The 12,885-nt window shown below is 48.3% G+C and overlaps 1 protein-coding gene across 1 annotated transcript; it reads left to right on the top strand.

Annotated features, from left to right (window-relative positions):
* The first annotated feature begins 1,190 nt into the window (after positions 1-1,190).
* On the top strand, positions 1,191-12,239 carry LOC106112141 (inverted formin-2-like). Its single transcript, XM_055793849.1, has 14 exons — positions 1,191-1,422; positions 2,644-2,789; positions 2,876-2,937; positions 3,563-3,665; positions 3,750-3,835; positions 4,384-4,484; positions 5,806-5,876; positions 5,990-6,097; positions 7,128-7,198; positions 7,809-7,929; positions 8,482-8,652; positions 9,344-9,488; positions 10,290-10,448; positions 11,452-12,239. Exons 1-14 carry the CDS (start codon positions 1,197-1,199, stop codon positions 12,237-12,239), a joined length of 2,358 nt encoding a protein of 785 aa, XP_055649824.1. The 5' UTR covers positions 1,191-1,196.
* The last annotated feature ends 646 nt before the right edge of the window (positions 12,240-12,885 follow it).

The raw sequence follows: 12,885 nt of genomic DNA, 5'->3' as shown, positions 1-12,885 counted from the left end.
CAGAGCCTGCTGCACTTGGAACCATCTCACCACTCCAGCCTCCTGCTGTGGGAGTCCTTGGACGCAGTAGTGAACAGAGCCCTTTTGCTCGCAAATGACAGTAAGAATGACATATCCAGCCTTGCACTATCCTCTTATTTTCCCGTGTCCCACCCACTGCCCACAAAAGACCTTCCAAAATGTGCAGTAAATAATCCATGGGACTTGCTAAAAGCTGAACAGAAGCTGTGACAAAGCTACACCTCCCGCACAGGGTCAAGTCTTGATGTGAAGCCCCAGCCATGCGGATGCTCATGAGAGCTTTAGGCCACGTTCAGCGGTGGGCTCGGGGTTCATGGCCATGCTTTGACGGTTAAGCCCTGAGCTTTGGGTTGTGGGAGTCAATGGGAATCTGTCCTTGTTGGCATCCTGCCACTGGTGCTGGCTAGTCTTGCTGACAGGCATGTTCAAAACAGGGTTTGTGGGCCAGGACCATGGGAAGGAAATTGCCTGGAAGCTAAAAGTGCAGTTATGTAAAGTGGCACCAGGGAGTGGGCCCTGTGGCTTTAGAACTGCTGCTTGGTGAGGGCTGGACAGCATGAGCCAGTGCTTGGGGCTCATCTCCTGCTCTGACCCCGACTTGTTCTCTAGTTCAAGGGAACACAGTTGAAGAAGTCATCGAGAGGCTGCTATCTATCAAGAAACATTCAAACAAGCAAAAGCGAGCTGAAAACCGGCTGTGTGGGGGTGCAAATGAAGGCATCCAGGCTGAGCTAGAGCCATGTGCACATGCAGCGCAGAGCCCAGCGGGATCATCAAACCCCTCCAAGGCACCAGCAACTCCCCCAGGGCCACCCACCAACGAAAAGAAGATCTCGTCCTGCCAGCTCACAGCCTGCTGTGCTTCACCAGAGACTTCTAACCCCCCACCCAATACTGCTCCCACCCTGTCACCTCCACCTCCACCCCCACCACCTCCACCCCCACCCCCCGGCATGGCAGCTGTGACCCCCACATCCCTCACGACGAATGCACCTCCAGCCCCTCCACTCCCTGGCGCCCCTCCACCCCCACCCCCGTTGCCCTCCATGGGTGGCATCCCTCCACCCCCACCCCCACCCCCATTGCCTGGCATGGGTGGCATCCCTCCACCCCCACCCCCACCCCCATTGCCTGGCATGGGTGGCATCCCTCCACCCCCACCCCCATTGCCTGGCATGGGTGGCATCCCTCCACCCCCACTCCCATTGCCCTCCATGGGTGGCATCCCTCCCCCTCCCCCACTCCTGCCCGGCATGGCAGGAGATCATATAGAAGCCGTGGTGGCTTCCCAGTTCAGCTGCCCTCTTGGCTTGGGCAGGCCTCCCCACAAGACGATGAAGACACCAACGCTGAGAATGAAGAAACTGAACTGGCAGAAGCTGCCCTCCAACGTGGTGAGAGGTGGGTGCTTCTGGCATAGAGTCACTGCTGCTTCAGGGGCGACCCAGTGGGAGAGACACTGTCTTTGAACCTGACAAGTGGGGTTGAGTCATTTAGACACAGAACTCACCTGATTTCCATTACATCTGACCTGCAGGGTTTCAATAAATAAAAGTAACATGAAACGACTAATATAATATAATAACCATTCCAACTAAATCAGTAGTTTGGAATAGCTTGTTTATAACTGAAATACTTTGAAATTAAAAGAAGGGGGAGGGATGGGAATATTTCCCTAATCCACCATGACATGGCTTAGGCTTGAGTTCTCAACAGGCTCAGATCTGGGTGCCCCAGACTTTTGTTCCCCTGTTCATCTATACTTGTAGCTGAGTATATCAAATTAATGAGTAAGAGTGCAGGTAAGGGTCATAACACAGTTCAAGAAGGACACTGAAAGAATTGGAGAGCCGTGAGAATCATTGACTTGCCTCTTGATTTTGGGGTTACATTTCCCTCTCCTGGTGGTTCCAAAGAGGAGCATGAAATGTGAGAAGCCAGGACACATTGTCAGCTTTGACCTAGACAAGCAAGGCAGGGAATTTGGCATAGGTGAAGCTTAAATAAGGCATGTTTTCAATCACAAGAGCAGTTCATGGTTGGGATTATTTCAGTAGAGACTTCTAGAGGCACATGTAGGTGACTTTTTTTTTTTTAAAAAAAAAGATGTTTAAGGAAGTGCAGTGGGAATTAATTCAAGCAGTCCTATAGCCAGCATTATACAATGAGGCTCGATTATAAAATGAAAAATGGAGAAAAGCCACAGTCAGAAAATGTCTAGGTTGTGGCCAATCCTTCAGCTAGCATGTGAGGAAGCAAAAATAACACCAGCCAGGGGACTAGAAAAGAAATGTCTGAGGTCCTTCTCGTGCTGACCCAGTTTGCCTACCATGGAGAAAGCAGCTGTATGGGGGGAGGTGGGGCTGTATGGCCTCTGTGTGCCCAGCACTGCATCCCCTTACCAGCACATCTTGGGGTAAAGCACCAGGTTTAATTACCTTCAGGCCCTTTGGACCCTGCCTGTGGAACTTGCCCTCCTCAAAAATTAGCATTTGTCCAGGACCGATGTCTCTTCTTATTTCATTTGTCTTCTGAGAAGTATCCCTTCTAGCAACTTTGCCCAAAAGTCAGGAATTTGCAGCTGTCCCTCTAGCCAGTCTGAACACCTTGTCTTTTTTGCAGAAAGTCATTCAATGTGGGCTTCAGTGAGCAGCAGCAGTGAGGAAACTATAGAGCCCAATTACGCAAGCATAGAGCAGCTCTTTTGCTTTCCACAAGCAACCCCGAAGGAGAAAACAGCAGCACCAGTGAAGGCAGAACCAAAGGAGGTGAGGAGGTCCCTCTCGTTCTTTCGAAAAAAGATCACTGCAGACAGCTCATCTAATACGAGATATCTTCTTTTTCTTTAATGAAGATCACATTTTTGGACTCCAAGAAAAGTCTCAATTTGAACATATTTTTGAAGCAATTTAAATGGTAAGACATGACCAATTTTCATGACAGTTGACAAAACTTTGAGCAGGTTTTGCATAGTATTTGGAAGGTCCTCATGAAACCTATTCTAGCCAATGCACTTTGGTGGTCTGTGTTACTGAAACATCTGAACATTTCCCAGTTTATCCTACACTGTCTTAAAACACTGAATTCAAGGGTTAATATGTTTCTACATACAAAATTCCCATATGTTGGCAAAGGCGTTACATCTCCATGTTACAGATAAGGTTATGGCACAGACTCTTTGGGTGACTCAGGCTGTGAAAAATCTCTGGAGATCAAATCCCTCCTCAAAACAGGGCCAATGCAAAAGTTAAGAATTAAGTTTTCTTTTAAGGTAATCAAATGCCCAGAGACAGAGATCTGGGTTGCAGGATTCATCTCTGGCCTCGAGTCATTTGACCAGGGCAAGAAACAAAATTTGGGGCATAGCAGGTATCCACGTCCCATTTCAAAGTTGATCATGGAGACATGTCTTTCCTTTCGGATGACTGTGGCTCTCACTAGGGAAAGCATGGAGCACTTGCACAGATGCACGTCTCGGTAGCATGTTATTGTGGAAGAGGGGTCTTTGGGTGATGGCTGACTCTGCCTCTCCTCCCTGCAGCTCCAACGAAGAGGTGGCTGCCATGGTCCAGAATGGGGACCGGACGAAGTTTGATGTTGAGGTTCTGAAGCAGTTACTGAAGCTGCTGCCTGAAAAGCATGAGGTCAGGAGAAAAAATGCTACCCTTAGTTTACAGACCTGAACATGCAGTGCAGTCCTGCAGTCTTGACTCTTTATTTCCCATTAGATAGAAAACCTGAAGGCCTTCAAAGAAGAGAAATCAAAACTAGCAAACGCAGATCAGTTTTATCTTCTCCTCCTTCAGATTGCCAGGTAAGGATGTTGGTCATGAACTTCAGCCCAATCTTTTTCTTGGTTTACCTCTGGGAAGTTTAAGTTTCTTTCTAGAAGCCTCACAGACCAACACTGGGTTATAGCTGGTGGAGCCCCCCTTCCAGCTTAGAACTATCCCTTTCCCTGTTACACTTAGAGGAAAGGCTGTTGCTGCTCCAGCACCTCCTCTCCCTCTGAAGTAGCAGAAGGTGGCCCAGACCCAGGGTCAGACCTGCCCGGGGAGGTCCCATATCTTACTGAAAGGTGGTGCAAAATGCAATGCCAAGACGAGGGAATCCATATCTCACACGGTGGTCAGTCTTCTCTTTGCTGATCGCAGTGCATCAGCAGAAACTACATGCCCACTGGTCCCTAAGGCAAGCAGCAGCCCTTCACCTCCCTCCACAAGCCACAGACACTGGTTCAATGTGGATGTGGTTGACAGCGTTGTTGTGGGATGGCCAGACTTACCTGTGATGTGGGAAGAGGACCGCCGTGCCAGCCAAGATCACAGTGCCTTTAAGGCTTGAATCGATCTCTGTCCTTAGCTACCAGCTGCGCATCGAATGCATGCTGATCTGTGAAGAGACCACTGTTGTGCTGGACATGATTCAGCCAAAAGCTGAAGCCATCCGGAGAGCCTGTGAAGGTAAATGACTTGATTTTATTTCTAGATGTTATTTATGACAGGAAACTTTAAACGCCCCAAAACTCCCCTGAAGCTTTGCAGGGATACTACCCAGCCCCTCTGAAACTCCCCCATGGTCTATTCACTGGTTCACTGCAGAATACAGGAGGCAGCTATAGGTACCTCCACTGATGGTCAAAGCACTTAATAAGACCAGAGATCGTTTTCCCTCACCCTCAGCCCTCTTAATCTGCAGCAGATGTGTTCCCCTGAAACACTTTCAATGGTGAAGCATGGGGAGCTTGTCAGCCCTTTCAAAAGAGCTGAATTTAGACAGCAGAGCTAGCCTTTTTACAGCTAATTCATTTGGCGTTTTTTGCCCCATGAAGACCTTCACACAGCAATTTTCTCTGCTGCCAGAAAAGCACATCGCAAACTTCCCCCAGAAAGTAGTGATGCTTCAGTTTTTTCCTTGCCTACAAATGGAAACAGAAGAAAAATTTTGTTATTTTGGCCTGTAAGTGGCTGATGCTCCAGTTTTGTGTGTGGAGAGATTGTTCAATAGGTTTTGGCCTCCTGTGGCAGAAACCTCAGGTCCCACTCCACTAAGAGCAGGGTGCTTTCCTTGGCACTATCAAGTGCCGCCTGTCCTACAGAGCCAGTTCCCCCAACTCCTGCTGGGGGTTTCTCCAGCTGGCCTTACAGCTGCCTGCTGGGATAAATTGAAGCTTCCCCCTAAAAGTGTCTTCCCAGCAGCCCAGTTGTCCTTTTTGGAGCTGTTCCTGGCTCAAAGCTGAGCGCTTCAGAAAGTACACCACTGCAGCACCCCGTCATAAAAGCAAGGACAGGGACTGTACCCTTCATGCCCTGATAATCATCTCCACCATGCAAGACCAAGAACAGGGTGACCGTGTCTGGTTTTAGCAGCTGGCAGATAATCACAAGGCTGTCAGAACTGGCCTCACTGCACAGCTGAATGGAGTCTGCAAGATTAAAATTGCAGCCCAGTTACCCTCACCCACACCAGGGTAAACTGGAGTACTTGCAGGGAAGGCAGCAAGTTGATGGCTGTTAGTGAGGAGGGTCCAACTCCAGGTTATTTTCAATTAGGAATGAAAGACCAGATGGAAAGAAAGAAAGAAACATAAATCAACAAAACCTTATACAACTCCTGGAATTGCATTTATGTAGAATCAGTTTCTCTGCAGGTTGGGCCTTTGGGCCACAAAGCTGAAATACCAGATTTGGTTTGGTTGGAATTCAGAATCCCAAGTTCAGTGCAGTTTAGGAAACATTCTGGTGTAACAGAAGCTTTTGTTTAAAATTCCTTTATGTTTTTCAGATCTTCTGAACAGTCATCGACTCCCACTCTTTTGTCAACTGATTCTCAAAGTTGGAAACTTTCTGAACTACGTAAGGACTTCCCTTGTCATGTCCTCTCCCCATTAAAGTATGTGGATGATCTCCTTTAAGGTTGTAAATTGGATGGGCACGGGAGTTACATCTGCTTTCTTTCTCTTTTGCAGGGAAGTCACACAGGTGATGCCGATGGGTTTAAAATCAGCACTTTACTCAAACTAACAGAAACCAAAGCAAACCAAACCCGCATTACGCTGCTCCACCATATTCTGGAGGTACCACTATCAAGTCTTGGGTGACAGGGAAGGGGGAGGATTTTATCACAGATGAACCATTTCTCCTACACTACTTTCAGTTAATGCCACAAGCTCATGTTTGTATCCTCCCTGGCTAGCTGCAGTGTCACAAGTTGGGAGTGTTCAGATCACTTAGGCTGGTGGAGGCTGCTCGTGGCCACTACTCAGGAAGCTCCTTATTTTAAGACTTGCTGCTTGTGGGCGCTACTCAGGAACCTCCTTACTGTAAGACTTGTTCTGCTTTCCTCCAGCATCATTCCCCACAATGGCTGGAACTTCCTTTTTCATGTTTGTGCAATCTGCATATCATCAACTGCAAACCGCAGAGCACATGGCTGCCAAAGCTGTCCCGTCTGGTCTGTACCTGTTTAGCCCTTCTGCCTTTCCATGACCTCTTCCTTTTCCAGCAGGCTATGCTCGAGCTTTTCATGCTCCTCTCCAAGCCTCCCTGGATTTCTTATTCCCTGTTTTTTCCTTTTTTATCCATGCTCTGTTCTGCTGCCTTCATTCATCAAGGTCCCTCCATTCCAGTTATGCAAATTCAAGCCCTGCTTTAGCTGGCAGTAGCTTCAGCAAGCACAGCCATGAAAATAAATAATGTAAATAAGATTCAAGCCCTTTTGATACCCCCCTGGGACCTAAGGAGGTGTCAGACTGCATCAAACCACAGTCCTACCTCTTTCACGGTCAAGAGTAGGTGTCTCAGAAGAGAGCAGAAGAACAGTTCAGGAGCAGGTCAGGTTTGCTTTGAATTACTATTTCTCAACATTCAACCCTCTTATGTGTGTCTATAGTCCAGGAGCAATGCCTTTCCTCTCCGAACATGCCATCCCATGTTGGATGTGGCTCAGCTCTGCTAGGCAATCAAACTGCAGAGGGGGGCAGCGGCAGGACGTGGCACAGCCATCCATCCTTCCCAGGCACTTCTGCCCATGTCTCTTCCCCCCCAGCTTCCTCTCTCAGCTCCTGCCACACAGCAAATAACAATTCTTTCTCTGTTTTGCTTCAGGAAGTAGAAAACAGCCACACGGACCTACTGGAACTGCCAAAGGATCTTGAATATGTTTCAAAAGCAGCAGGGTAAAATTGTGTGTCACTTCCTTTGAATTAAAAGCAAAAATAAATCTCATACACATCAACAATGTACCAGAAATTAGGACATACGCAGCTGGAATAGCACATTAACAAGATGGCATCTTAGTTTTAACCAAAAGATTTGCCTGATGAATGTTGAAACCCCTTTAATATATAATAGTTCTGGGCTGAAATTTGCAGAGTATTCAGTTAATGCTGCCTCCTGGGCCCTTTCAAAACCTGCGTTGCCTTTGTGGTAGCAGGAGCTTGTGGAGGCTGGCTACCCAGAAGCATTTATGCCTTCAACCAGGGAAAGTGAGCTAATGCCAAGCCCTGCGTGTGGAGAACAGCCCTTTGAATGAGTGGACTTTTTTTGGCATTCATCATCTCAGTACACAAAGTTGTAGGTAGACCTGGCAGCCTTTTCATAAGTGCTGCAGAGAGAAGCTGTTTTCTGTGAGTTTGGACTGTGCAGAGAGCTCAGAGCTCAGGTTTCAGTTCAGTGAAGTGGTGGGAAGCAGAAGGACAATCAACCCCCCAGCTCAGACTTGTCCATTCTTTGGTCCTCGCAAGATGCTGGAGTGTCAACTAATGGGGGGTATCTGTGTGATTTCAGAATTAATCTTGATATTATACGCACGGAGTCTAGTACCAATTTAAAGAAGTTGCTGGAGCTTCAGCGAAAGGTCCTATCTTCAAACGACGATGTGAAACAACAGTATGAGAAACCTATCCAGGTCAGAAGTGGAGCTCCCTTATATCTCCCGTTACACACACAGAGGCAGCATGCAGTACATAGGCAGCTGAGGAGGCTAATGAGAGGGTGGAAAATATTGGTGCAAGACATGCTGTCAGATGTGGAAGTAGGCTGTGATGCCACACAACCCATTGGTGTCTGCCAGCTCCACCCCAAACCTGGATACATTGGTGAGGCCGTTTCTTAAGGCCTCTGCCCCAACTGCTCTCTCCATTCTGTTCTATGACTCCTCACTTTGAGTGAAGATGTCCACCCTCTCCCTCTGTGTGGATCACTTCTCCTGGGATCAAGCTTGACATTGAGATTTCCATGTCTTGCTCAAGCCACCCCTGTAAACTAGCACAGCACAGCCAAGAGCAAAGATCATCTGCAAATCTTCGTTTCTTCCCACCTTATAAGCTCTGATGCAGTTACAAGCCAGGGCTCAGAGTCCTGCTCCAAGCTCTTAGGTTGACATCTTTTTTCTCTTTACGTGCACTTCACTCATTGTCTTCTGGATAGTATTTTACTGTGTATATTAAATTCATTTCAGGATAGCATTGATGCCTCCAGAAAGCTCGAAGAAGAATTTGAAACCATTGAAAGGAAGAGAGAAGAACTTGCAAATTATCTCTGTGAAGACCCAAGCAAGTTGTCTTTAGAGGACATATTTAGCACCATGAAGACCTTCAGAGATCTCTTCATCCGAGCCCTGAAGGTTGGTGTCTGCACACGTGATGCTGAGCATCCCTAGCACTGGGGCATGCCTCTGTGCTGACAGACGGGGTGGGATGGGCACCTGAGTCTGGGCAGGGGAAGATGCTGGTTATAGCCTCCTCCTTTGGGCGCTTGGCATGACATCACCCGGTGAAGAGGTGCCTGATCCCTACTCCACTGCAGAGTCGTGCCGTGCTGGTGCTCCTGGCTGGCACAGACCCTGGTGGTTTGCAATTTTGGTGCAACTTTAGCTTCAGAGGTACAAAGATGCTTTGGAGTCAAGTGTGTAAATTTTAGAGGACAGGGCTTATAAAACTTAACTCTTTGCTGCAACCTGAGCAACCAGACTCAGAAAGAGTATGTGTAGTAAAAAACCCACCAGTTTGGGGGAAATTGTGGCTTCAGTACCTTCCACTTTTGCCTCAGCTAAAGGTCAGGCAGAAGAGCTCCACACTGGTAGGTAGCTGTGTCACCACTGCCACCTCCTCCAGGGATGTGGCAGCCCTGGCCAAGCCAGCGGTCTCCCTCCCACCCTCTTGGCAGGACAGGCTTTATTTCCCATGCCCATTTTATTTGTTGTACAGGTTAAGGCCAGAATTTCTCTTCTTCCTTTGCAACCATCTGTAGATCTTTCTCTTCGTCGGCTTTTCTAGCAGACATTTAGCCAAACTTCTCATGCCCCTGTTACATTACCGCAGGAAAACAAGGACAGAAAGGAGCAAGCTGCCAAGGCAGAGAAGAGGAAGAAACAGCTGGAAGAGGAAGAGGGCAAGAGACAGAAGGGAGAAAATGGAAAAGTCAGTGAGTACCTGAAAAGGCTTCAAAAAAAGAGAGATGAGGCCAGTAGGAGCTCTTTGCTGGTCCTGCTTTAATGGACCAGTAGTGGTAATTTATTTTGTGGATTTCCAGGTGCTGGCTGACTAAAGGCTTTTTTAGGTGTCTTACAGCCGTAACTAAGGATTGACTTTTCGCAGCTGCAGCTGGGCAGAGAAGTTAATTTTAGGTTTGCTGACTGAACAGCAGAGAAAAAAAAATACCAAATCGAAACATTTCAGTTAACTTTTCCAGTTTCTAAACATATCTTTTGAATCCCAAATCTAACAAGAAACATTTGACTTCTCCCCTCTCCAAAATCCCCATATACACTTGAATGGTCTCTCTTTACCAACTACTGACATCCCAAAAACCTTGCAGATTTTAACTTAAATCTGCATTTCTCCAGATGGAAATGAAAGGCACAACTGGAAAGTACAATTGGAAGTAGCTGAGAGGAAAGAAAAATCAAGATGCTTTTCCCTCCAAAACAAAAGGCCCCCACCGACACGGGGAGAAAACAGGAGGTGTTTCAAGGTCATGGTACAACCAGGCACAGGTCCGGGCAGAGCAGGTGCCACCAGTGCCAGCCTGTAGCACCCAGACTTTGGGGGAAACCCTTTGATTTCAGCCAGGACACGCTGCTGTGGAGGCATGGAGCATGGGTTTCTCCCAGGCCTGGGGCATCAGTGCCTTGCTTCTACCCAGTGGTTGCTCGTACCGGAACAGCAGTACCCACCCCAAGCAAGAGCATCGCTGCAAAGTCTCCTTCTGCCCCATCTGACAGATGCAGTTTTAACACCTCTCTCTCTCTCTCTCTCTTTATCCCAGTTAAGAAGGGGCTGGTGAAGCAGGAGGAGGTGTGCGTCATCGACGCGCTGCTAGCCGACATAAGGAAAGGTTTCACGCTGAGAAAGACAAAGAACAGACAGGAGTCGGATGCAATTCCTAAAACCTTGCCTGCAGAGAGCTCAGAGGAGACCCAGCCTGGTAAGGACACAGACCCGACTGTACCTGCAGCTATTCATTCCCATCTGCCTCTGAGCCTGAGCCAAGGACACAAGCAAGAAACCTTCACATTTGCATTTGGGGCATTTAACTTAAGGAGGCTTTGCAGCCATTGCTGCAGAGAAGAGGAGCAGAGAGCCCTGAGCTGTTGCCAGCCGGGTCTGTCCCAGAATTAGCAGCAATTTAGAGCAGCATGGCCTTGTACCTGTGCTGATAAACCCTCCGAGAGGCACAGCCCATGGGTCAGCCACAAAGCCATGCTGGTGGGGCACACGAGTGCCTTCCATGCTATCAAGTCTCAGTAGCACAGCTTGTCACTGCCTTGGGGACTGCTGCACCCTGTCTTAGTCTACATTTGGGAGTCTAAAAAAAGTCCTTAAAAAAGATGAGAAAACTCTATTTGCAGAAGGACCAAAATCCTTTAGATGCTTGTTAGGAGGCAGCCCATGGGTTTAGCTTTTATTTGATGGCTTGGCTTTGGTGTCAGTCATGTTAGAGAAGTCCAAGGGCATTGGCCTACCACAGAGCCTGACTTGTGCCCTGTGGTTCTCCTTAACCTGCTCTGCAAGGGCAGGATTAGGCTGGATGATGGGCAGTTTTGAAGTCCTCATGCAGCCAAGCCAGCAGTCCCACCTAGTTTAGAACCTCACAGGTGGGTTCCCTCTTCCTGCTGTAGGCTTTCAGGTGCCCTTGCAAGTCTGGGGGCTTCCACGGAAATCAGCTGGTTGGCAGCAAAGACACAAAAACACCTGCTGAAAACAGAGGAGGGGCTTTGCTGAGCTGGAACCTTGGAGTCCAACATGGTGTATAAGGAGGGGAGGTGCAGGGAAGATAAAATATTGCTGCTTCTGCGTAGCTGCTTTAGGGTCAGCGCACCCTCCATAGGCAGCTGGCTAGCTTCTAACATCTCCCAGTGGCAGAAACACCTTGGTTGATCCTAGATACAACTCTGCAGCTGTGGCTGATGGCATGTTTTTGTTTAAAGGAAAGAGCATTAAGGATCCGCAAGCAGCAGGAAAGCAGATCAATGATAAGACCAAGCAAAACAATGATGATGATCGTCCCTCAGAAAGCACTCGGCCCTCAACCACTGCCCTGATGGAGATGAGTGGTGATGTTACAAATGCCTCAGATTCAAACCAGGCATCATCTAAAAACAATGCTGGAGGAGGTTTGCCACCAGAGTCCCGGACTCAAAGGCCCTCAGTAAGCTTGGTGGAAGTTGATGGGACCAGTCAGCCCATGCCAGACACCATGATGGAGCAGGCAGGCAGCTGGGCAAGCCTCCAGCAGAGCACAAAGAGCGGCTCCATTGCCTTCTCTGCTGCTAACGTGGGCACGGGGATAAGGTTTGCAAGCAGCAGTTCGGGCACTGCTCTGAGAGACCAGCTCAGATGGACCAACGGGTCCATCTTAGAAAGCCAGGACAAGGAACACCCAGCTGATGGCTCCGAGAGCTACAGTCTGGTGCAGGAACCAGAAACTCAGTTGGGCAAGACCGGGGTCGACCCTGGCAGCACTCAGCCTGCTCCCTGTGATGAGGCTGAGTCAAAAGAGATGGCAAAGGAAAATGAAGACCCTGGTACAGACTCACTGTTGGATACCTCTCAAGAGAAGTCCTTCTCGGAGGAGCCAGCCACCGACTCCTCCTGTTCAGCAACACTCCCCCCAGGGCAAACTCACACCGACAGGGAAAAGCAGAGGCCATCTGGGAAACGAAGGAAGAAGAAGAGGCACAGCAAAAGCTACTCAGGTAGTGTATTTCATGTGTAGCCCTCGGGGATTGAGTTTTAACTGGGGAGGCTTCCTGATGTGTTTATATATAGATATGTTCCTCCCCACTTTGAGGTCCAGTGCCCCCTGCCCCTAGAGCTACACTGTTCCATGGAGCTGTTACGGTTTTTAAATCTGAATGAGATTTAAAAAGAAAAACATAAACACAGTTCATTCTTTTGACATTTCTAAGTAGTTTATAAAGAGGTGATGATGAATCAATAATTAAAAAGCCCATTAGACATACACAGTAAAGATGGCAATAAGCACATCTGTCAAGTGTGCTGAAGACAGCTACAAGGCACAGTTATGTGCAAACAAGAGCCCCATTAGACTCCAGAGCAGTGATTCAGAGCAGTTAATACTGGGTACTTAATCAGTGATCACCCCCTCTCATCTACGTATAAACACAAAGGCAGCAACATCAGTGCTGCTGTGAGGTTGCAAAAGCAGTTTGTCAGCAGTGACCTGACAACCTGCCCCAGGGGAACTTTAGGTGGCTCCTGAACATCAGGCCCTCAAGCCATCACTGCAGGGTGAGGGGCAAAAAGTCAACAATTCAAACCCAGCATCTTGCTGATGCTTCTGTGAAGGACAGTGTTTGGCCAGCTGAGTCCATCCCTGGTGCTGGGCTGCCCTGCCACTG

This window comes from Falco peregrinus, chromosome 1 (assembly GCF_023634155.1).
Source record: "Falco peregrinus isolate bFalPer1 chromosome 1, bFalPer1.pri, whole genome shotgun sequence".
Taxonomy (NCBI): Eukaryota; Metazoa; Chordata; class Aves; order Falconiformes; family Falconidae; genus Falco; species Falco peregrinus.
This window is presented reverse-complemented; position numbering and strand designations above follow the sequence as displayed.